A 24,374-nucleotide genomic window follows, 5' to 3' on the forward strand; every position below is an offset into this window, starting at 1 on the left:
ATATCTAAAGTACAACTGGATTGTATGTGCTATTTATCCCTTGTCGAATTATCTATTCATATTGCTACTGTTAGATTAAACCTTGAACTGGATTGTTAAGGTTGTTTAATAGTTAGGGCTAGTTAAGAACGGGATACGTTTTAATTAGCTAATCTTAAGGATAATTGGAATATCATCATTCACGATAAGGTAGTCATGATAATTAATTAGAACCGTCTTACAATGATCAATTGGTATTAAGTTGCGGATTTGTGCTTGACTCAAGACCTTTAAATCTCTGAATTAGCTCATCTTTATTATTTGCTTAGTATTAGTTCTTTAGTTAATCAAACAAATCAAATCTCCCCCTAAACTGGTTACTTTACTCTATACTCTTATACACTTTAATTGACTTTGTCCTTCCTTGTGGGTTCGACCCTTACTTTCTCTATATTACTGTTTTTGTAGTTTAGTGAGTAAGTGATTATAAATTTACATTTGATAGGCATACGACTTTCAGTCCGTCAACCACTCCAAAGTTTGACTTTTTTTCATTCGCAAGAGTCAGAAATTGAATCCATGACCACTTGTTTAAGAAATGAGAGCTCTTACCTCTCACACCAGCCAACTTTGGTAACTAGAATGACAATTATAAAATACGTACTTATCATTTGCATATGTGTTTAATTGAAAACCTCAAATCCTTATATCCATACTTTTGCATAGTTGATAGTTCGAGCCCTTATCATATGTTTTTATCTTCGTATGTGATACGACTTATACCCCAATCCATAAAAAGCCGATCATAATAAGGGTTTACGCTTTACATATGCTAGCAATCGTGTATCTTTAGAGCTATCAAATGATCGGTTGGAGCGTGCTTACATGTTCGCTAAATTTAGGTTTGGGCAGAATACAGGTCGGGTGTATTTTTAGTTTGGAAACTGCTGATTTATGCAGGTTTGGTTTATTGTAAGAGGATTTTTAGTTAAAAACCGGTTAAATTATCACATTATAAAAGTTTTAGATCTATATTTCTATTTCCAATTCCATATCTCCTTATATTTTATTACGGCAGTTGCGATTCTGCTGTTTAATTTTAAAATAACACACATATCAACCAAAGATTGATTACGGAAAATGTAAACTACACAATAACAATCGAAAATATATCTAGCATCACAACACACAATCTTTCTCAATCTATAATCACTTCAAGTATTCAACAATCTTAAGATTCAATTATCTCTTGTTCGGAATGTGTACATCCTCTTTAAGGCGTAAGCGAGTCTGAGATAATATCCTTAAAATGTTCGCGAGCTTGACTAAAATGAGTTTGTGTCAAATTTTATGCATGTTTTTTAGTGTCTAATGCACATATGTAAGGGGCTAAGTGGCACAAATAACATTATACCTCCACCGGTATAATAGCACCGCACAATTAATCTATATTTAACTTGGCCTATGTGATTTTTTTAAGCTTTTTTAAAGTTTTTTTTTCTTTTTAATGATTAAGTTGGTGACTCCATAAACTTTATGGTATAGCTCGAATTCTTTAAAACAAAACTCGTAATCTTTAATATAAAGCTCATATTCTACATAGTCAGTTGTACTACAACACAACTGGTTGTATAATCTATTAACTCGGTATGTGGTACCTAATATTATGCAAAATTTCATTTATGACGGGCTCTTTTTCGTCACAATATTAACCGAACAAACTTTTCGAGAACTACGATTTAGAAAAAAAAATTGTCGTATTTGAATCCCGTGGCTAAAAAGTTTTGTATGTCAAAAGTTTTTTTGACCGAACAAACTTTGAATAACCATATCTCTTGGTAACGAATTCCAAACTCGATTTTTTTTTTTCAAATTGTAGTTCACGAAAAGACGATCAATTTGAAAAAAAAATCGTCACATTCCAATCTCTTAAACACGAGTTATGACCTCTTAAAGTTTTCCGAATCAAATTTTGGGTATGACGTGCTAAATGGCAAATTTCAAGGGCACCATGTACATTTTCCCTTAAAAAAAGAATTGTAAAACCATCGCTGCAAAATTATAATTAATTTGATCAAAAAATATTGACAAAAATTAAAGCAATTATGATTTTTTTTTTTAAATTATATTTTCAATACCTGTTTACTAAATAAATAGGTGAAACCCTCATTTTTCCCGCCTAAAAAATATCTTCTAAATTGGGCTAAGTATTTGTAGCATATACTACTATATGTACGATGAGTTATAAATGAGCATGATTTTTACATGTAAATATTTACAAGATTATATTACATTCCCTACAAATTTATCTTCAGCCTTTTTGTGATACAGAAATTCTTTTTTTTTCTTTAAATAATTTTAAGATAAAAATTTATTGACATTTTATGATAAGTAGTTCGGTTAAAAAATATGTCCACCTGCTCAATTTAAAATCTGTAACGGGGTCTAAATAAATTACCTCATTATCTGTAATGGGGTCTAAACAAATTACCTCATTATAATTTGGACCACAGAAACGTACACACTCGGAGATGATACGGTTACATTTAGTGTACAAAATCTTCTATGCACCACTAATAAAATTTCAACATGTGGAACAATTTAATATTACTAACTAGTTTTGTGACCCGTGAATTTCACGGGATCGATATTTTGTTTTTAGTGTGATATTTTTAGTGTTTCTAGTAATTGAGACTTATAAAATATCAAATCACATAGTAAGATTACCTCATGAATAATTCAAATCGTGTACTAAAAATACGGGCATTGACATGTTAACATAAAGATCAAAGTCGATAAGTTAAAGAGTGTTATTTTTTCAAAGGTAAAATGATGAAAAAAATCAACAAATACCAAAATAAAAAATACAGTTGAAAAAAAAAACTAAAAAACTATTACTCATTCACGTTGATGTCGTCAATCTTACACTTAGTTTTTAATATATAGTTCTTTAAGCAATCCTAATATTTTACTTCTCCCTATAGTCTTCTTTCTCCAATGAATCGTCCCTATAAAAAAGTAACTCAGTAATTAGTGTGAATTAACCATCAAAACAGTGGAATTTATTTTATACAATATTATCGTTATTAACTTAAATTTCCTCTTAAATAGAGAAAGAAAAGTATGTTAACCTTTGAATAGGTCAACACCACAAATTTCGGTAAACCCTAAATGAGAACAAAACAAATACATACGATGAAGCTGAAAAATGTGATCAGAACTTCATACCAATGGAACTTGCATTAAAAAAGAAATAAATTAGTTAATAATCTAAAACTTTAATACATTTACCTTAATTGGAATAGAATCATAGGAAGATTAGTAACACATTTAGTTCTACTAGCAATAGGGATGAGAAAAATTTTGGTTTATAAATTTTGGTTTCCAACAAAAATATATAAACAATTGAGGATGCGTTTATGACTTTTGAGCATAATTTTTTAATTATTATCAAATTTAGTATAATTATAAATATGAATCAAGGTTCATGACTTTTGAGTTTTAAGCATCATTTTTTTCATTACTATGAAATTTAATATAAACATAAATAAGGAGTAATGAGAAATGGAATGTATAAGGTTTGCTTGATTACTAATAATTATAATTTTTTTTTTTTACAAAATCTACTTTATACAAGAGTGGTTTAAGATATTATCGTTTGTAATTAAATATGACATATAGATTATGGTAGATAGTTTTGCTTGCCTTTTAATTAGATTTATTGATTTTTTCATTATTATCAAATTTAATATAAGTATAAATATGAATCAAGGTTCATGAATTTTGAGTTTTGAGCATCATTTTTTTCATTATTATGAAATTTAATATAAACATAAATAAGGAGTAAGGAGAAATGGAATGTATAAGGTTTGCTTGATTACTAATAATTATAAATTTTTTTTTACAAAATCTACTTTATACAAGAGCGGTTTAAGATATTATCGTTTGTAATTAAATATGACATATAGATTATGGTAGATAGTTTGGCTTGCCTTTTAATTAGATTTATAGATTTTTCTCATATTATGAAGTCTAATATAGACATAAATATGGTGTGAGGAGAAATGAAATGTGAAAGGTTTGTTTTATTATTATTATTGTTATTATTATTATTTTTTTTACACAATCTACTTTGCATGAGAATGGTTTAAAAAATAACTTCTGAAATTAAAATATGACATGCAGAATAATAATGGTAGATAGTATCGCTTGCTTTTTAATTATCTTATGAAATTAAAGTTAAATAAATAGGTAGATTAATAACCAAATTTATGAGAGGAAAATAAAGAGTTTATATTAGTTTTTTAGTGATTGCAACTGCTATTTTTTTAAATTTTTTTGGTACTTATAAGCTTGTGACAATTTTGGAGATAATTAACTTTTTAATACATAGTTTTGCCTTTTTATAATATTGTATAAAAATAAATAATTAAGTAATTAATATAGATGAATTAGTATTAACCTCTATAAAAATGTCATGTGAATTAAAATTAAATATTTTAAGTAGCCTTTTAATTATATTGTATAAATAGATTTTACCTCAAGTTCGTGTCTTTTGTATTTCTTCCCCCTTTAAATTACCCACGTGATGCTTTGTCTTATCTGCATTCACATACATTTCACGATGCTTTAAAATTCATATAAAAAATATATTGACCAAAAGGTAAAACATCAATATGGCAAAAACTTCACAAACGAATCAACATTGTCACATATAAATCATTGAAATTAAACCAAATAGAAAACATGAATTTAAATATAAATCAAAGGATTTATAAAACCAATAACACAACAAATTAAAATATACTTTATTTGAAATAACAACAATAATACTCAATATACTCTCTATAATCAAATCAATCAATCAATCAATACTATATATTAATTCCAGAAACCAAGGGACTTCAATGTAATTAAATAAATCTATACAAATTAATTATACTATATAGTTTTTAATCATAGCACTGTGTGATGGACCCGACCAAGGGACTTCAATGTAAATATTAGATAGTTTTGGTTGAAGTATAAATTTAGAGAACACTATAATATGGTGATTTTCCTTAAAATAACATGCCCAACTTATGGTATTAATTAGTATAAAGATGTTAATTATTTAACATACACGAATATAATATAATATAATATAAGTATTTTATATTTTGGAAACTATTAAAAAGTAAATAAATCAATCTAGATTTCCAAAAAAATATAATTTTCCATAATTCATTAGATTTGTAATTTAATTAGCCAATAATAATGATTGCTCTTAAATAATATTCTAATCTAAGATTTATTTAAATATAGAACTCTAATACACCTAGATAGCAACCGGAGTAGTGAATGTCATACTAACAGTAATAAGAGTAGTGAAATTAACAATAATAAATGCGGGAGTAGTAAAAGAAAAAATTATGACGGCGGGAGAAGTGAAATAATAGTATTATAGTAGTCACAAAACATGTAATGAAAGTAACAGTAGGAACAACGGAGAGAGTATGAAAAATTAACTAACAATTCGATTTTAAGAAAATATTAGTTTATTTAAATATATGAGTTTGACAAAACTAACGGGCAGAGACGAAGCTAGGATCAAATTCAAGACAGGGCCGAAACATTTAATTATCATATCTATATTAACCCATTTTAGCACTGACTCTGACTAATTAATCCACATTACGACAAAACTAATTTAAATTTATAATTAAGTGAAAGAAAAAACTCAATATAAACAACAGAAATTCAACGAAAAAATAAAGAAAACTAACATAAAGAGTGAGGACTACATTTCAATAGAATATATAAATTAGTACGTATCTCGGTTAAATTATTAATAGCATAATAATAATAACTCAACGCAAAATTTAAAGAATAAAAAAAATTGGTTTAGATATTACCTCTTGCTACTTAATGCTAATTGAAATGATTATATTTTTTTTTGGTGTGGATTGAAATAATTATATTGTATTGTATCGACATTGATTTGTAAATACTAAAATCTTTTTTTGATGTTTAACGTATTTAGTAATATTTTAGGAAATTTGTATTGAGCTTTTGCATCGTGGGAAGGAGACTTAAATTTAGAACTAGAAGAAATATGGAAAAAATAATTAATATGGAAAGAAAATAATTATGGGATTAACTATGACAATATAGCCTTTTGAGATTTGTATACGTGATTTAATATGGAAGGAAGAGATATTGAGATGACAATTTAGGAATGTTATAAAAATTATTGTTTATAATTATTTTTTTCAAATAAATGTGCCCGGGCCATGGCCCATTGGGCCCAGGAAGAGCTTCGTCTCTGCTAACGGGTTAACCGTAAAAAATAGTAGGAGTAGTTAAACAAACAACATTAACCGAATAAGTAGTGAACATAATAGTATTAACAGGGGATGCAGTGAAAGTAATAATATTCACCGGGAGTGATGAACGTGTCACATAATTTGTTGATTAATTTTATATTTCATCATAATTTCAGGATATAAATTGTAAATGTATGTGTTAACCAAATTTAGCGAAACATATTTCATAGAAATTAAATTTTAAATGGTAATTAAAGGTAGCCCGGGCGTAGCCGGCCACCAAACCTAGTTAAACCATAAAATATAATCCACAACTTAGAAACTCTGGCAAATGAGCAATAGATTTTAAATAAATATTGTGAATAGAAACTATCATAGGTATTATAGGTTTTATAGCCATCACACAACCATAGACTCCCATATTTTAATTTTATTTTTAATTTATTTTGTGGTGTTATTAAATTAGATAATTGATTGCTGAGCAACTCAAGAGGTGAATTAAATAGGAAAAAATGTTAATGAAAATTATGGGTCGTAAGTAGTATAAAGAAATATAATCAATTTATTAACATATTATATTACAAAAATGAATTGGAGATGAAGAAATTTTAATTAATTTGGTGGGTATTAAGTATTATGAAGAGTTTTAATCAATTTATTATAATGTTTAATTAAAAAATTAATTAAATAGGAAAAAGTGTTAATAAAAATGGTGGGTGCATGTTAAGTAATATGAAAAGTTTTAATTTATTAACATGTTTTATTACCAAAATTTCAATTAAAGTGTCAATTTTAATTATAAATTATGACATTTATTAACATGTTTTTATTACAAAAATTCAATTAAAATGTCAATATTGATTATAAATTATGAAATTTTGATGTAAATTTGTAAGGGTTACATTAATTAAATTAATTTATAGAAAAATGAATTAAATCTATAAAATAAGACAATTACGTGGCAATGAGTCACATTTACGTGGCATTTTTTACTCCTACGTGGCTTTGTCTACGTGGCGTTTATTAGTCATTTTAGGGTAGCCTTTTAATTATATTTTATAGATAGAGGCGACATGTGGAGGAATCCCTCTTCTACTAAAAGAATGAAATGTTTAACAATTGCTCTTTGCTTCTCACATTATATCATATTAATACCGCCTAAGTGAAATGCTTTATGATTGGTCATCACTCCTCACATTATATCATATTAATTCTATACCATAACTAGGAGATACTATTACTAATTTTAAATTTTTAAACACGCATTAATGAGATATTTTAATTTTGTTATACATGTGGTACTGCATCAATAATACGTATGATATGAGACAAAATATTATGCACAACTTTTTTTATAATTCTATTTTCCTGTCTTTTGATACAAAAGTACTACAAGTTGACTATCTCCTTTTGCCAATTTTCTAATTTTATTGTCTAATTAAGTCATTATTTGAGGTTACTATTTTGGTTAATGTAATCGTATAATATTATTATACGCAATAGTGAATTAATTTATGTAATTAGGTATAGTTAAAACGTCAATCTTATCTGGTATGAAAACTATCAAATTTTCCCTATTATATCGCTTAAGCATGTTACCAAGCTATAATATTTAAACTCCTTATAAATTATTATTTATAATACCACACATTTGTGCGGGATCTACACTAGTATTAGTATTAACTTGTATAATAATTGTTGAATTTAGGAGAGATTTAATTAAGTTTTTTGAAGGATAACAGAAACGGGGAATTTAAAAAAAATTATGGAATAAGTAAATAATCGACTACCAGCTGAGACGATTATCACTTGGCCACTGCAGAACCCGACGGGGTGGCTTCACTGACTTACATGGTTCATTGTGATGGTGCGGGAATGTATGGGCCCGGGAATTCAACCCCTCGTCATTAAAAAAATAAAAAAATAATTGATTTAAATATGTAAAGCAAGTATTTTAAAAGACGGTCTTATAATGAGTGTGACGGAAAAGATATAATAGAATCTCACGAGGTTATAAACTTCTACGGAGTAATAATTATGTTTTCCCTTTCTCGGCTCTTTGGAGATTCAAGGAGTAAACGCAACCAAAACTCCAGTCTCAAACACCCCGCCATGGATTTGTCTCCACTCACTGACGCCATGGCTGCCGGAAGCTACGTGAAGATTGCCGATATCTGCGACAACTTAATGCTACAGGTATCTCTCTCCTTTTCCCCCAATTTGAAACGGTGTCACAATAACAGTATCGTAAAACCGTCTTACAAGAGACTTATTCATAACTACGTAATTAATTATCCTCTCTGTTTTAGGCATCTGCTGAAGGCATCAATTTCCAGAACGATTGGCCCTACGCGATTCATCTTCTAGCACATATCTACAATGGCGACATGTAATCAATTTTGATCTAATTTAATTCCGACTCAAAAATTGTAACTTTGTTCAATAATTTATGTTTGTGATGGTTATTGTTGTTGTTGATGGTATCCAGTAATAGCGCGAGGTTTCTGTGGAAGTCGATTCCGGTGGCGGTTAAAGAAAGCCAGCCAGAAGTGATTGCTGTGTGGAATATTGGACAGAAGCTTTGGACAAAGGATTATGCTGCTGTTTATCAAGCTCTTTCCGCTTTTAATTGGTCTTCTCAAATTCAACCCTTTGTTACCGCCTTTTCAGGTCATTTATCGCTTATTGCAATGTTGTCTTATTTACGTCTTCTGTTCGTCCCAAATCAACTGATTGTTTAGGAGAATTAGGGTTTTAGGATTGGCATTATCTTCTTTAGGTACTCGGGACGAGGCAATGCCCACAGCCTTCCAAAAATATGCTCTGATACCACTGTAAGAATATGCGTACCTTAAAGCGGAATAGGTACGGAAGATCGACGTGCCGACTTTCTGCCCTCGAAAACCGATTCAGACACTACTAGAGTCTCGGTGATAGTTCACACCCCAAGTTCCAAAAGCTCTAACAATGGTGTCTTTTATGTGATTGTATGTTACTGTGTTTATATGATATTGAGTGTGTTGTATTCTCACAGAATACTCACTATTTATAAGGCTCCAAAAGAGCTGTTACGGGGAGGAGAATAAGGGAGAAATAATGCCCATTAAAACTGATTTAATGGGATATTATTTCACCTTAATCACAGCCATTATGTGAGTCAATATTCACATAATATTGGCTCCAAAAGATTCCTTGCAATAGCCATATCAAAAAGGCCGTTCAGATTACAATACTCCCACTCGGCCACACAACCGAGTCAATCCTCCCACTTGGTCACACAGCCAAGTTCATCACAGAACTATCAATCACAACTCATACAGGAAAATGGGGTGTGCGACCAATATGTAACAAGTAGCGTTATATTAAGTCACCATCAAACTAACATAACACTTTCAAAATAACGATTCCCCGCATCATTCGACAACACCGCAAAGATACACTCGTCCCTTTATGCTATAACATGTTACGTAGTTATATACACAATATAACCGCCGGCTGGGCTTAACATGGTGTAGTTGAATTGACCGTTCCTTAGACACTAATGAAAATCCATCTCAACTCGACTGCTTTCCTAACATGACCTGTCGAACCAATGACTTTATGATTCTCCGAAATCACGCTAAAGTAGCAACATCAAATCTCAATTTCATCTCACAACTCTAAGTCAAAGGGCTTCGTATCAAAATAGGGCTCACACAGCAACAGATTAGGGATTCATCTGTCACTCCTTAGGGTCGACAAAACACACATAGTATGATATATGTGTCACAACATAGCTCCCACTACGATGGGCATGCCACTCTTCTATGTCGTGCGAATCAAAAGTCTAGATACTACACAAATATCTAACCCGAGTCACCTGATTGGCATACTTAACGCTCAATCTTTCACTCAAGATTCGGTTTCAGAAGCTTTAGTATGAAAGACATGTATTTCATACCCGACTCTATTAGAATCTCATCTTAGACATACTAAGGCGACTATGCAACGAGTCAATAGACTACTTATACTACACAAGTATTAATTCCGTCATCCATACACACAAAGTGCCAACGTGACTCAGTCTCATCTTGATGCTCCACTAGTATCAAGGCGATTACCTGTGTGACTAGGCATCATATAGCTTGGTGACATATCCAACGTGCCTTAGCGTGCAACATATGCTCATAAACATTTTATAGAAGAAAAAAAATTTTATTCCAGAATGCTTTAATACAAGTCCATTATCCAATACATGTCGAAAAAACACTAAACAAGATTACAAGCTAAAAAACTAAAACCTTTGCAAACCTAAGCTCCTCACATGAGCTCCGAACACATCTCTAGCAATAGGTTTAGTTAACGGATCAACTATCATCTTATTAGTCGATATATACTTAATGGCTATCTCTTTATTCTTTATGGCGTCTCGAACAAAATGATAACGCCTCTTAATATGTTTGGTCTTTCTATGGAATTTAGGATCTTGGGCAAACTGGATAGCAAAGCAAGATTGTCACAAAACATTTCAACAGGTTCATCAACTTTAGGAGTAAGTTTTAGATCCTGGAGAAAACACCTTAGCCACATTGCCTCTTGAACGGCAAGGCTAGCAGCGACATACTCTCCTTCCATGGTTGACAAAGCAATACAATCTTGCTTCTTACTACACCAAGATATTGCACCTCCACCAAGTATAAAGGCATATCCTGAGGTTGATTTAGACTCATCTAAATCACCACCCCAATCGGCATCCGAATAACCCTTTAACCTCAAGTCTCCACCTTGAAAACAGAGGACTAGATCACTTGTACCACGAAGATAACGCATGATTCTCTTGACTCCTTGCCAATGCGCAAGTCCTGGGTTGCTTTGAAAACGACTCACCAAACCAACCGCATAGCAGATGTCCGGCCGTGTACACAACATGGCGTACATCAAACTACCAATCGCATTAGCATATGGAACCTTGCTCATTTGTTTCTTTTCTGAATCTGTTTTAGAACATTGATCAAGGCTTAAAGTTTTACCCTTTTCAACTGGAGTGTCAATGGGTTTGGAATTATGCATATTAAATCGTTCCAACACCTTTTTAATATATGACTCTTGAGACAAACCAAGAAGTTTCTTAGAACGATCTCTCATAATTTCCACGCCTAGGACATACCTAGCTTCACCCATATCCTTCATCTCAAAGACAGAGGATAGCCACTGCTTAGCGGCATTAATCATCTCCAAGTTGTCACCAGCTAGTAGTATATCATCAACATACAATGAGAGAAACACAATCCCCTTTGCGGTTTATTGACATACACAATGATCTTCATCTACCATATAGAAGCCAAACTCGCAAATAGCTTCATGGAATCTGAAATACCATCGTCTAGAAGATTGCTTAAGACCATATATAGATCTTTTAAGATGACACACTTTGCCATCTTCACCTTTTGAGACAAACCCAATAGGTTGATCCATATAGATCTCTTCCTCAAGCGTCCCATTGAGGAAAGCAGTCTTTACGTCCATTTGGAACAACTCCAAGTCCAAATGGGCAACTAGAGCTAGCAGGAGGCGAATAGAGGCAAGTCTCACCACAGGAGAAAATGTCTCATCATAGTCTATACCCTCAATTTGGGTAAAACCTTTCGCTACCAATCGGGCTTTGAACTTATCAATTGACCCATCCGCTTTACGTTTAACTTTGAAAACCCATTTGTTCCCAATTGACTTACGTTTAGGCGGAAGGTCAACAAGTTCCCAAACTCCATTCCTTGTCATAGAGTCCATCTCATCCTTCATAGCATCCATCCACTCTTTACTATTTGGTGAATCCATATCTTCTTTAAAAGAAGTAGGCTCATCGATCTCTGTAATAGCACAAAGGAACGCTGGTCGCTCTTCAATATCAAAATATCTTTGAGGAACTCTCCCTCGTTAACTCTTACGTTCCATACCATTAAGTGAAGAATCTCTCCCACTATCTTCTAAAGAAATGGGATCTTGAACTTGAGGACTAATCTCATGTTCTACACTTGAGGGTTGAGGACTTACCTCAATTTCAAGTGGATCTTCACTAATAGGCAAATTTCCATCTTCTTGAATTACGGGACTATTCCCATCATTCACATCATTAGACGGGATTTCGCCATCTATGGTGACTTCGAGAGTTCTAAATTCCCCCACTTCACCTAGAGATGGTTGTTGTAACTCATACAACTTGAGATCTTTATTAATTTCACCAATACTTGGGAACTCATCCTCAAGGAAAGCGACATTACGAGAATCAATCTCGGTCATGCCACCATTTGGGTGCTCACCATACATAACATATCCCTTGGAATGCTCAGGATATCTAATGAACACCATTTTGGTGGCTCTTGGACAAAGCTTGCCATGTTTATGGGTCGGGTTGTGCACATAGCCAGCTGAACCCCACGGGCGTAAATGATCCAAAGAGGGCTTTCTCTCATACCACAACTCATATGGTGTGAGGGGTACACTTTTACTTGGTACACGGTTGAGAATGTAGGCTGCCGTAAGCAACGCATCTCCCCAATAACTAATTGGTAGGTTGGCTTGAGCCATCATCGACCTAACCATGTCAAGTAAGGTACGATTCCTTCTCTCCGCAACACCATTTTATTGTGGAGTATGGGGAATCGTAAGTTGTCTACGTATACCCTTTTCCTCACAAAAACCTTTGAACATATCAGAAAGGTATTCGCGACCACTATCGGTTCGAAGAGTCTTTACTTTTCGATCCAATTGGTTCTCAACTTCTGCTACAAAACGCTTGAACGTATCAAGTGCTTCATAACGTCGAGACAACAAATACACATAACCAAAACGTGTATAGTCATCAATAAAGGTGAGGAAATATATAGCACCATGACGAGCCTTTACATTTAAAGGCCCACAAATGTCAGAATGGATAAGTTCTAAAGGACATAGAGCTCTTGAAGCCTTACTAAAAGGATTCTTTGTTGCTTTACCAGCTAGACAAGACTCACATATGGGCAACTTAACCCTAGTAAGCCGGTCTAAAAGACCATCTTTAGCTAGTCTATTCATCCTTTCTTGACCAATATGACCAAGTCTAGCATGCCATTTAACTGATTCAGAATCGACATCAAAATGAGAAACAAAAGCATAAGATGAATTACTATAAATATCATCCAAGTCTAGTACAAAGAAACCATTCTTTAAAATACCATGGCCAAACACATCGCCATGATACAAAATTTCCAAACTACTGTTTTTAAAATTGAAAACGAATCCTAATTTCAATAAACTAATTACTGAAACTAAGCAACATCGCACCCCAGGTGCATAGAGGGCATCATGTAAAAGCAGCATATTGCCTCCACGAAGCTTTATTTGATAGGTACCAGTTCCAAGGACATCTTCCTCACTACCGTTCCCAAGCATGACGGTTTGTGAACCCACCGAAAATCGATGATAGTCCATAAACCCATCACGATCACGAACTATGTGCTTGCTCGCCCCCGTATCTACAATCCAATTAGGAAGAGAATTAGCAACTAATGCATGGGAACATACAAGCAAATCATGATCATTAGAGGAGAAAAGTACCTTCTTTGGCTCGGGACACTTATGAGCAAAGTGACCTTTCTTCTCACAATTGTAGCACTTCACACGCGCTAAATTGACCTCTTTAGGCTCTTTAGCCTTTTGTTGCTTTTGGATTCCACCTTGTGGTCCAGGAGTATTAGTTGGGCGTTTCCCTTTATTACCCCTCTTACCCTTGTTATTCTTAAACTTATTATGAACAACAAGTGCAAAGAAGAGAGAGTAGGCGGTTTGAGCGCCTTTTGACGCTCCACCTCCATCTCCACATGTTTAGCAAGTTCAGTGAAAGTCTTGATATTTTCACTGTGAGACATGAGGAGCTTAAAATTCTTCCACTCCTCAGTATCGGAGGGAAGAGAGCGAAGCACATTCACTACTTGTTCCTCATCGGGCACGTCTCGCCCAGCAGCTTTCAGATCACGTATCATGGCACTCATGACACGTAAGTGTTCGGTCACATTGTTTTTAGGATCAATCGAATAATCCATCCACTTCAGGTTCAAGGCACGGAGCCTCGTTGCCGAAGTTTGACCAAACGAAATCTTAAGCTTGTCCCACATGTCCTTAGCAGTAGGACACATTTCAAACTCACCAATTAAATCATTGTGCATGCAGAACAACATAGTAAAGCGTGCAGAACGATCCTTTTTTAACCACTCATCATGTGCTTTCAATTTTCATTATACTTAGCCAAATCCTCGCTTTTCTCGCTTGAGGCTTAGCCACAATAGTTGTCAAGGTTTCAAGTACCTCGCGTTCATTAAGAAGATATTGAATCTTCCTACGCCAGATATCATAGTTCGTACCATCTAGCTTTTCAGTCGTGGACAAGTCACCAACCATATTTTTAGCCATCTACAAGTATATATTAACAAATGGACATTAGGCACGTTTGAAAAAATTAAATTACCCCAAGATTTTTATTATTCATGTCATATGTTCGAAAATTTCGCTATGCTAGTAATCATCACAAAAAGACATAAACAATAAAATTCTATAAAATTAACTTTTTCTTTATGATATTATTACGAAACAAAATCGTATAAATAAATTTAAGCTAAACAAATTAGCAATGATAATATCACTTGGATAATAATAATGTGTGTAACAAAATAGGGTCTTGTGCAACATATGCGACAAGTCAATACACACAAAATATATATATATATATATATATATATATATATATATATATATATATATATATATATATATATATATATATATATATATATATACAAAGTGTAGCACTCACCGTCAACATGTGGGTTTACAGGAACTTTACTTGTGTACACAACACATACTAGCAACCCACTATGATTATTTATGTAAAAAAAAATTGGTGAAGTTCTAGACTTTTCTTTACAAGTCAACAAAGAGAATAAATATAATACACTATCACACTATCCTTATTGCAAAAAAGAACAAACCAAAAAAAAAATAAAAATAAAACCCCTTTTCTTCCCCCCGTTAGACGCATCAAATCAAAACACCCAGAAGAAGAAAAACAAAAAAAACACACATCCCCTTCATCTTCTACTTTAAGCCGCCATATATTCATTAAAAAAAATGAAGAATTGATCTCCATCTCTTAATCAGAAACAATAATTACTCAATTTTTATTTCACACAGAAACAAAAACAGAATCATACGGCTACCACAAAAACGACATACATCAGCCTTGTACCACCTCATCAAGCAAGACCGACGCCATCACTTAGATCGGCGCCAGATAAGACGATTGAGCCGCACCACGCGCTCAATGTCCCATGGTCGGTGTCGGCGCGTGACACACACGCGCCTCTGCTCGGCATCAGACGACGGTTCGTGACACACACGAAGGCTTTATCGTTAATTTGGGGTATATGCGACAGTCACGAAGACTGAAGACGATCAAATAGGTAAGCGTTCAATTAATTGGGGAACTTGTAGCGATGGGTTGTTGGCAGAAGATGTAAATTCAACATATGAATCAAACAAAAAAAAAGGTTTAACATAGAAACATGATGTATGTAAACATTTTTAATAAATTCAACAGATGAATTACGATGTGTAAACATTGTTAATGAAAACAACATATGAGTCATTTGTTTATAGATTTTTAGGGGCATACGAATAACATACGGAGTATGATTTGTTGTTATGTAAACTGTCTATTGTTTCAACATATGATTTTATTAGTTTACATACAAGGGGTATACGGCATATGAATAACATGATAAATAAATAAAAACGAATTTTGATTTTAATCATGTTAATTAGTGTCGGGACAGAAGCCGTGTCACGATCGGCTCTGATACCACTGTAAGAATATGGGTACTGTAATACTCCGTATTTATGAGTCTTGGGGTACTCTATCGAGTAGGCCTTACTCTGTCGAGTAAGGGTGAGTTGCGTTTATAAATAGTTTCTGACCTGTTGGGTATTCGATCGAGTAACTAGGATACTCGATCGAGTAAGGGGGGGGTACTCGATCGAGTACCTTAGCTACTCGATCGAGTAGTCGGTTTACGGGGGTTGTTTTCTCGGGTTTTGTTAATTATGCGATTAAGGTATATAATCTTTTCCGTCATTGTTCTAAACACTTTTCAAAACCTAAATTACTGTCAAGAGAGAAAGCAAAGTACGTTCATCACCTTAATCGTATTGTTAGCAAATCCCGGAGTTTGGAAGGTCGGATTTCACCTTTCTTTATACCGTTGTGATCCTTGCGTTAAGGGTAAGACCTATATACCATTTTTATAATGTTTCTTTAAAGTTGGTTAAACCCTAATTTGGGAATTGGGGGTTTTGTTGTGTTATATGCATGGTAGTGATTATATGTTTGTATGTTAGGAGGAGGTTTCGTAGAGGAAGCTTTTTGATATCAGCTGTGAGATCGTCTGATTGTTGTGCTTTCCAGGTAGGGTTTCCCTACTCAGTATTACTTACATAATGTGTGGTGATTGTGCTGTAATTAGTGTTGTTGATTGATTCAGACGATTGTGATTATACATTGTTGATAGATTCAGACGGTTGTTGATATTGTGATTGTTTGTCTGTGGTTCTCGAGATGCGTTCTCGGCTGAGTGGAGTCACTTGCGGGAGTGGCTTCACGCCCTAGTTTCGCCCTTCGTGGAACCCGCCACGGAAGGGGATGTGCACATTAATGGGACAGGGTTATCGCTCGGTATGATGAGCGGGGCTTAGGTGGGAACGGTTGCGGTCCCCCATCGGCGGTAGTCCAAAGGATGATCGGTGACGGAGATGTAGTGGAGTGATTGCTTGTGTATGATTGTATGAGCTGTATTGGTTACTGTTCTCTTGGTTATATAATTTATGTAAATAGTACTGACCCCGGTTATTGTTTTTAAAACCTGCGGTGATCCATTCGGGGATGGTGAGCAGATATTGAGCAGGTATGAGTTGAGTACTGGGATAGCTGGGATGTGCCACGATCTGATGATAGAAGTCTTCCGCTGTAGCTTAGTAGTTTTCATATACATTTCAGTTAGATCAGTAGACAGTCAGTTTGAGAACATGTATTGTACTTTTGGTTTTGGTTTCGAGATTGTAACCTTTCACTAAAGTATTTCTATTTAAACGTTGTTTCATTATTGTTTATTTGATTATCATTGCCTCGGGTAATCGAGATGGTAACATCCTTATACCTGGGTGGTCCTGGTAAGGCACTTGGAGTATGGGGGTGTTACAAGTACCTTAAAGCGGAATAGGTACGGAAGATCGACGTGCCGACTTTCTGCCCTCGAAAACCGATTCCGACACTACTAGAGTCTCGGTGATAGTTCACACCCCAAGTTCCAAAAGCTCTAACAATGGTGTCTTTTATGTGATTGTATGTTACTGTGTTTATATGATACTGAGTGTGTTGTATTCTCACAGAATACTCACTATTTATAAGGCTCCAAAAGAGCTGTTACGAAGAGGAGAATAAGGGAGAAATAATGGCCATTAAAACTGATTTAGTGGGATATTATTTCACCTTAATCACAGCCATTATGTGAGTCAATATTCACATAATATTGGCTCCAAAAGATTCCTTGCAATAGCCATATCAAAAAGGTCGTTCATATTACAATACTCCCACTCGGCCACACAACCGAGTCAATCCTCCCACTTGGTCACACAGCCAAGTTCATCACAGAACTATCAATCACAACTCATATAGGAAAATGGGGTGTGCGACCAATATGTAACAAGTAGCGTTATATTAAGTCACCATCAAACTAACATAACACTTTCAAAATAACGATTCCCGGATCATTCGAGACAACACCGCAAAGATACACTTTGTCCCTTTATGCTATAACATGTTACGTAGTTATATACACAATATAACCGCCGGCCGGGCTTAACATGGTGTAGTTGAATTGACCGTTCCTTAGACACTAATGAAAATCCATCTCAACTCGACTGCTTTCCTAACATGACCTGTCGAACCAATGACTTTATGATTCTCCGAAATCACGCTAAAGTAGCAACATCAAATCTCAATTTCATCTCACAGCTCTAAGTCAAAGGGCTTCGTATCAAAATAGGGCTCACACAGCAACAGATTAGGGATTCATCTGTCACTCCTTACGGTTGACAAAACACACATAGTATGATATATGTGTCACAACATAGCTCCCACTACGATGGGCATGCCACTCTTCTATGTCGTGCGAATCAAAAGTCTAAATACTACACAAATATCTAACCCGAGTCACCTGATTGGCATACTTAACACTCAATCTTTCACTCAAGATTCGGTTTTAGAAGCTTTAGTATGAAAGACATGTATTTCATACCCGACTCTATTAGAATCTCATCTTAGACATACTAAGGCGACTATGCAACGAGTCAATAGACTACTTATACTACACAAGTATTAATTCCGTCATCCATACACACAAAGTGCCAACGTGACTCAGTCTCATCTTGATGCTCCACTAGTATCAAGGCGATTACCTGTGTGACTAGGCATCATATAGCTTGGTGACATCTCCAACGTGCCTTAGCGTGCAACATATGCTCATAAACATTTTATAGAAGAAAAACAAATTTTATTCCAGAATGCTTTAATACAAGTCCATTATCCAATACATGTCGAAAAAACACTAAACAAGATTACAAGCTAAAAAACTAAAACCTTTGCAAACCTAAGCTCCTCACATGAGCTCGGAACACATCTCTAGCAATAGGTTTAGTTAACGGATCAGCTATCATCTTATTAGTCGATATATACTTAATGGCTATCTCTTTATTCTTTATGGCGTCTCGAACAAAATGATAACGCCTCTTAATATGTTTGGTCTTTCTATGGAATTTAGGATCTTGGGCAAACTGGATAGCAGCAGTATTGTCACAAAACATTTCAACAGGTTCATCAACTTTAGGAGTAAGTTTTAGATCCTGGAGAAAACACCTTAGCCACATTGCCTCTTGAACGGCAAGGCTAGCAGCGACATACTCTGCTTCCATGGTTGACAAAGCAATACAATCTTGCTTCTTACTGCACCAGGATATTTCACCTCCACCAAGTATAAAGGCATATCCTGAGGTTGATTTAGACTCATCTAAATCACCACCCCAATCGGCATCCGAATAACCCTTTAACCTCAAGTCTCCACCTTGAAAGCAGAGGACTAGATCACTTGTACCACGAAGATAACGCATGATTCTCTGGACTCCTTGCCAATGCGCAAGTCCTGGGTTGCTTTGAAAACAACTCACCAAACCAACCGCATAGCAGATGTCCGGCCGTGTACACAACATGGCGTACATCAAACTACCAATCGCATTAGCATATGGAACCTTGCCCATTTGTTTCTTTTCTGAATCTGTTTTAGAACATTGATCAAGGCTTAAAGTTTTACCCTTTTCAACTGGAGTGTCAATGGGTTTGGAATTATGCATATTAAATCGTTCCAACACCTTTTTAATATATGACTCTTGAGACAAACCAAGAAGTTTCTTAGAACGATCTCTCATAATTTCCACGCCTAGGACATACCTAGCTTCACCCATGTTGGTCCATATAGTTTATATGTTTATGTTTTGATGATGTCAAGGTGTTTTATATTTTATATACTTGTTGCGTGTAAATGTTTGTTAAGTGTTTTAGCATTAACCTATTACGAGCAACAAAGAGGATTGTGACAATTACATGAGAAGTTCAAGCCTTCATTCAAGATCAGACAATTCAAAGATTCATTCAAGTATTATGTGAAGCCGAAGTTTGTCTAAAGATTTATCAAGCTTGGATGATGACGTAGCCTATACTCGAAGATCTTCTTGAAGATTATAATAGTATAGGTGATTATCTCATAATGGTAGTCAAGAATGAGTTTCTTGATTAGTAAAGTTATAGCTTTGCAGCTATAACATTACTAGTAAAAGAGCTCAATGTTATAGCTCTTGTACTATAACATTGAAATGCTGAGTTTTCATACACGACTTATAAATGTTTCGAAAATTGTTTTATGATTGTTTAAAGTTTATTTTAAATGTTTTAATGAAAGTATTTATTTTATAAAGCCCGGTTTAGTGAGGAGTCCGGTTTTATGGTTAGCGTTAATTGGTAGTTATGTTGGATCAACTTATGAGTTGGACTTTACTACTAATTAGGGTTTCCATATAGCCTCCCCTAAAACCTAAATTCTAATTATATATTAAGATTAGGGTTTGCATGATTCACGAGCTTATGGACCGTGATATCTCGTGTTGCCTATGAGATATTAGGTAAAGATTTTATTCTATAATACTATCTTTACATATCTTATTTAATATATTTGTTTATGGTAAAATATATTCTTGTTTTAGGAAATCTTATCATAATCTTAGAATTTATAGTAAAGATAATATTTGGAAAGATTATATTCTATCTTTTAGAATATTCTTTATTATCTTTTATGGCTTTTAGGAAAGAGATAATAAGAAGATATAATTTGTAATTATATCTTATTATTTCGGCTATTAGGGTTCTTGTAGAAACCGTGTAGTCTACCTCTTCCTTGCCTATAAATACTTTGCTATTTACAACATCTAAAAGAGAGACCTTAAGCATAAAAATTGTTTTCATATATTAAAGAGCAAACCGTGTGTTTTAAACAGAAAAACCGATTTGCAATTTTGAAAGGTCGTGTGTTACAAAACTCGCATACTTGTTCTTCATTTATCGTTATAAGATAATAGTGCTTAGTTGATTTCTTAACTTGTTCATTAACGTGAACCTTTGTTAGAATCATTAGTGCTTTCTTATTAGCGTAAGTTAGTCACTCGAGTATTTAACGGTACTCATTGAGTTACAGCTAGAGTTAGTTGTACGAGTTAGGTTAGTAAATTTGTAATCCGTAGAAAGGTACTAAATTTATTAATCGAGAATAGTGGACGTAGGTTTCGACTTGTGAAACTGAACCACTTCAAAAATCCGTGTGTCTCTTCTTGTTTTCGTTCTTTCATTTACTTTGCTTACAATCGTTAGTTGATTAGTTAAAGTTTAATCAATAAACTTTAAATAATCAATTATATACGCACAATCGAAAAAGCTTTCAAAAAGTTTTAAATCCTCAATTCACCCCCCCTCTTGAGTATTTTGGATCAATAGACTCTTCAATTGCTATCAGAGCCTCGTGCTCTTGATTGCCTAACCGCATAGAGGCTGATCTATATTGTTTTTCATTTATCTTAGGATTAATTAATGAAAATAATCCATACTATGTGCCCTCTTCTTATATTATTCCAAACTATGCATTAACTGATTATAATCCTAACTATCTTATCCCCCTTCCCACATTGCACCTCACTGACCAGCTACCTGAAGAGCTGGTAACCTTTTCCTTTTCCTCACAATTAATTTTCCAAACCAACCATTAACTCTCCTTCATCTCTTTCCTTGCCTAAATCTCATCCCATTAACCTCACTTTCCCCTTTCATCCTTCATACCCTCTTTCCACTCTTCTCAAACGGCATACATCATCTTCTACACCACTGTCCACCACCAGCACCACACCTCCGCTGCACGAACCGAGCCCACCTGCTCAAACAACTAGCAGCACCACACGAGTAATTAGTACCTGCTCATTCGACGGCACCGCTACTCGCTCACATCTCCACCTACGAACTACACCAGGCCACACCGAAATCGGAACCGCTGCTATGAAACCCACTGGCCCATAACCCTTCCAAGGTTAGAACGGTGGTGGTTCACATATCCTAGAACCGTCGGACAAACAACCGAGCCGCACCCACCACTAAGCCGTCGTGCACTTCATTTCCATTGCCTTCTTCTGAAGTTGTTGCCTTGAACTACCGTGCTCCTCCACCAGCAATAGTGATAGTTTCCGAGAATCCTAAATCCCCATTTCAATTTTGGGGTAGAGTTAATTTAGGTTTAGGGTGGCTGTAGGATAGTGATATGGTGAAGGAGAAGGTAATCAAACTTATCCTGTAAATAATTGGTGCTTGTTAATAATGGTGGTTAAATTGGTAATAGTGAAAGGTGATGACTGATAATGAGATTTTAATAGACATATTACCGGAATTAGCAGGTGAAAAATTGGACAAGTGCAATCAAGGAAGAGTGTAAAATACTTGGGATTAAAGTGAGTTAATTCATAGTTTGGATTAATATAAGAAGGACGTCCATAGTATGGATTATTCCCGTTAATTAATATCTTATCGTTTTATATTCCGCTGCCTATCACGTGATAAATGGATTCCAAATATCTCAAGTGTCCCGTCTTTGATGGGAAGAATTACGGATTATGGAAAAACATGATGACTCACTATGTGAAAGGACACGATTGGGAGTGCTGAAGGATTATTCAAAACGGACCGCATAAAATTCTTGTGGCATCCGAGGAAGGCACTACCTATGAAAAGAAGGAAGAGGACTATGTCGAGGCCGACTACAAGAAAGCCGAAAAGAACTCCAAAGCAATAAGTCTTCTACAAAACGGAATGACTTCTACTGAGTTTGATCGGTTCTCTTCATGTTCCACGGCCAAGGAGATATGGGACGGGCTTGAAATAGCTTATGAAGTTACTTCCATTGTTAGGAAGCACCGAATTGATTTGCTTATGCAAAAATATGAGCTATTCATTATGGAGCCTAATGAGTCCTTAGATAGTATGTCCGCAAGGTTTTCAAGTATAATAAATGAATTAAAAAACCTAGGTAGAACCTTCTGTACCGAGGACATTGCTAGAAAGGTTCTTAGGAGCCTTACTAAGAAGTGGCGTGCTAAGGTCACTGCAATGGAGGAATCACGAGATCTTGAAACTCTATCTTATCAAGAACTCATCGGTGCTCTCATGGCCCATGAAATTACTCTTAACAAAGACAACGCTGAACCAAGTCGCAATAAGAGTATGGCCTTGAATAGCGAAGAAGTTGACTCTGAACTAGAGGATAAAACTGTCTTGTTTGCACGACGTTTTAAAAATAAAATATTTCGAAACAGACAAACAAAATCATCCTATAACAACAATAACAACAAGTCATTCAACAAAAAGGTTAATGACTCAAAGTCGTCCTTCGCAAATAGAGGTTGCTTCAAGTGTGGAGAATCTGGTCATATGATCAAAGATTATCCAACATAGGAGAAGATAAAGGACAAGACGAAACGTGAGAAGACAAAGAGAGAATTCAAGCAAGTTATGATGGCTTCGTGTTGGGGAGACCTTGACTCAGAAGATGACGAGGAATCTGAAGACGACGAAGTAGCAAACCTTTGTCTCAGCAGTGTTAGTCTTGACCTAATCTCCGACAGTGATGATGAAAGCACAAATTCTCATTCAAACTATTGCCTTCTTGGAGAATCGGACGAGGATGACGATGAAGAGGTAAGTTACCTTGAGCTTAAAAAACGTGTTAGGAAATTGTCTAAAAGTGCTTTAATACAATTCTTTGAACAATCTCTTGATAAGTGTCACGAACAGGACTTGGAATTAAAAGATCTAAAGGAACAGATTCTCGAAATTGCAGAAGAGAATCATACTCTCAAGACTAAATCTAAGAAGTTAAAATCTAAAGTTATAGCTGAGAAAGCTACAACATTAGATTCTACTATGGCTGAAAAGAAGGAATTAGAGTCCAGAGTTATAGCTAATGAAGCTATAACTTCCGACCTGAAGCTTAACATCAAGCACCTTCAAGCCAAAGTTATAGCTAATGAAGCTATAACTTTAGAGCTTAGAAAAGTCAGAGAACTTTTGGAAACTAAGGTCACTTCTAATGAAGAAGTAATCTCAAACCAAAAGAAAGAGATTGATTCCCTTTCAAAGCAATTAAAGGAATCTAAAACTAACATGATCAATGTTAAGAAACAACACACATATGTTTTTTTTTTTTTTTGGTGAAAATGTGAAAATATATTAATAAAATGGATAATTAAGTTTTACACTATCACCAAACTACATGACATTTTTCCAAGCTAATACATCAAGTAATCAATACTAAACGTAAACTGGTTCCCATGGTAATTTAGTCATCTTCAAAGCCCATTTTCGTTCTTGGCACCTCCCTTGTATGTCTT

General features: G+C 34.5%; 1 protein-coding gene across 1 annotated transcript; it reads left to right on the top strand.

Moving 5' to 3' along the window:
• The first annotated feature begins 8,306 nt into the window (after positions 1 to 8,306).
• LOC141596430 (COP9 signalosome complex subunit 8-like) lies at positions 8,307 to 9,040 on the top strand. Its single transcript, XM_074416587.1, has 3 exons — positions 8,307 to 8,480; positions 8,594 to 8,673; positions 8,773 to 9,040. The coding sequence occupies exons 1-3, from the start codon at positions 8,322 to 8,324 to the stop codon at positions 9,023 to 9,025; spliced, it is 492 nt and encodes a 163-aa protein (XP_074272688.1). The 5' UTR covers positions 8,307 to 8,321; the 3' UTR covers positions 9,026 to 9,040.
• The last annotated feature ends 15,334 nt before the right edge of the window (positions 9,041 to 24,374 follow it).

The sequence above is a fragment of the Silene latifolia genome, chromosome 8 (genome assembly GCF_048544455.1).
Source record: "Silene latifolia isolate original U9 population chromosome 8, ASM4854445v1, whole genome shotgun sequence".
In the NCBI taxonomy this organism is placed as follows: domain Eukaryota; kingdom Viridiplantae; phylum Streptophyta; class Magnoliopsida; order Caryophyllales; family Caryophyllaceae; genus Silene; species Silene latifolia.

Coding starts and splice junctions, on each gene's coding strand:
- LOC141596430 (XM_074416587.1), top strand. CDS start 8,322: ATGTTTTCCCTTTCTCGGCTCTTTGGAGATTCAAGGAGTAAACGCAAC. Junction 8,481..8,593: donor GCGACAACTTAATGCTACAG/GTATCTCTCTCC, acceptor TCTCTGTTTTAG/GCATCTGCTGAAGGCATCAA. Junction 8,674..8,772: donor CATATCTACAATGGCGACAT/GTAATCAATTTT, acceptor GATGGTATCCAG/TAATAGCGCGAGGTTTCTGT.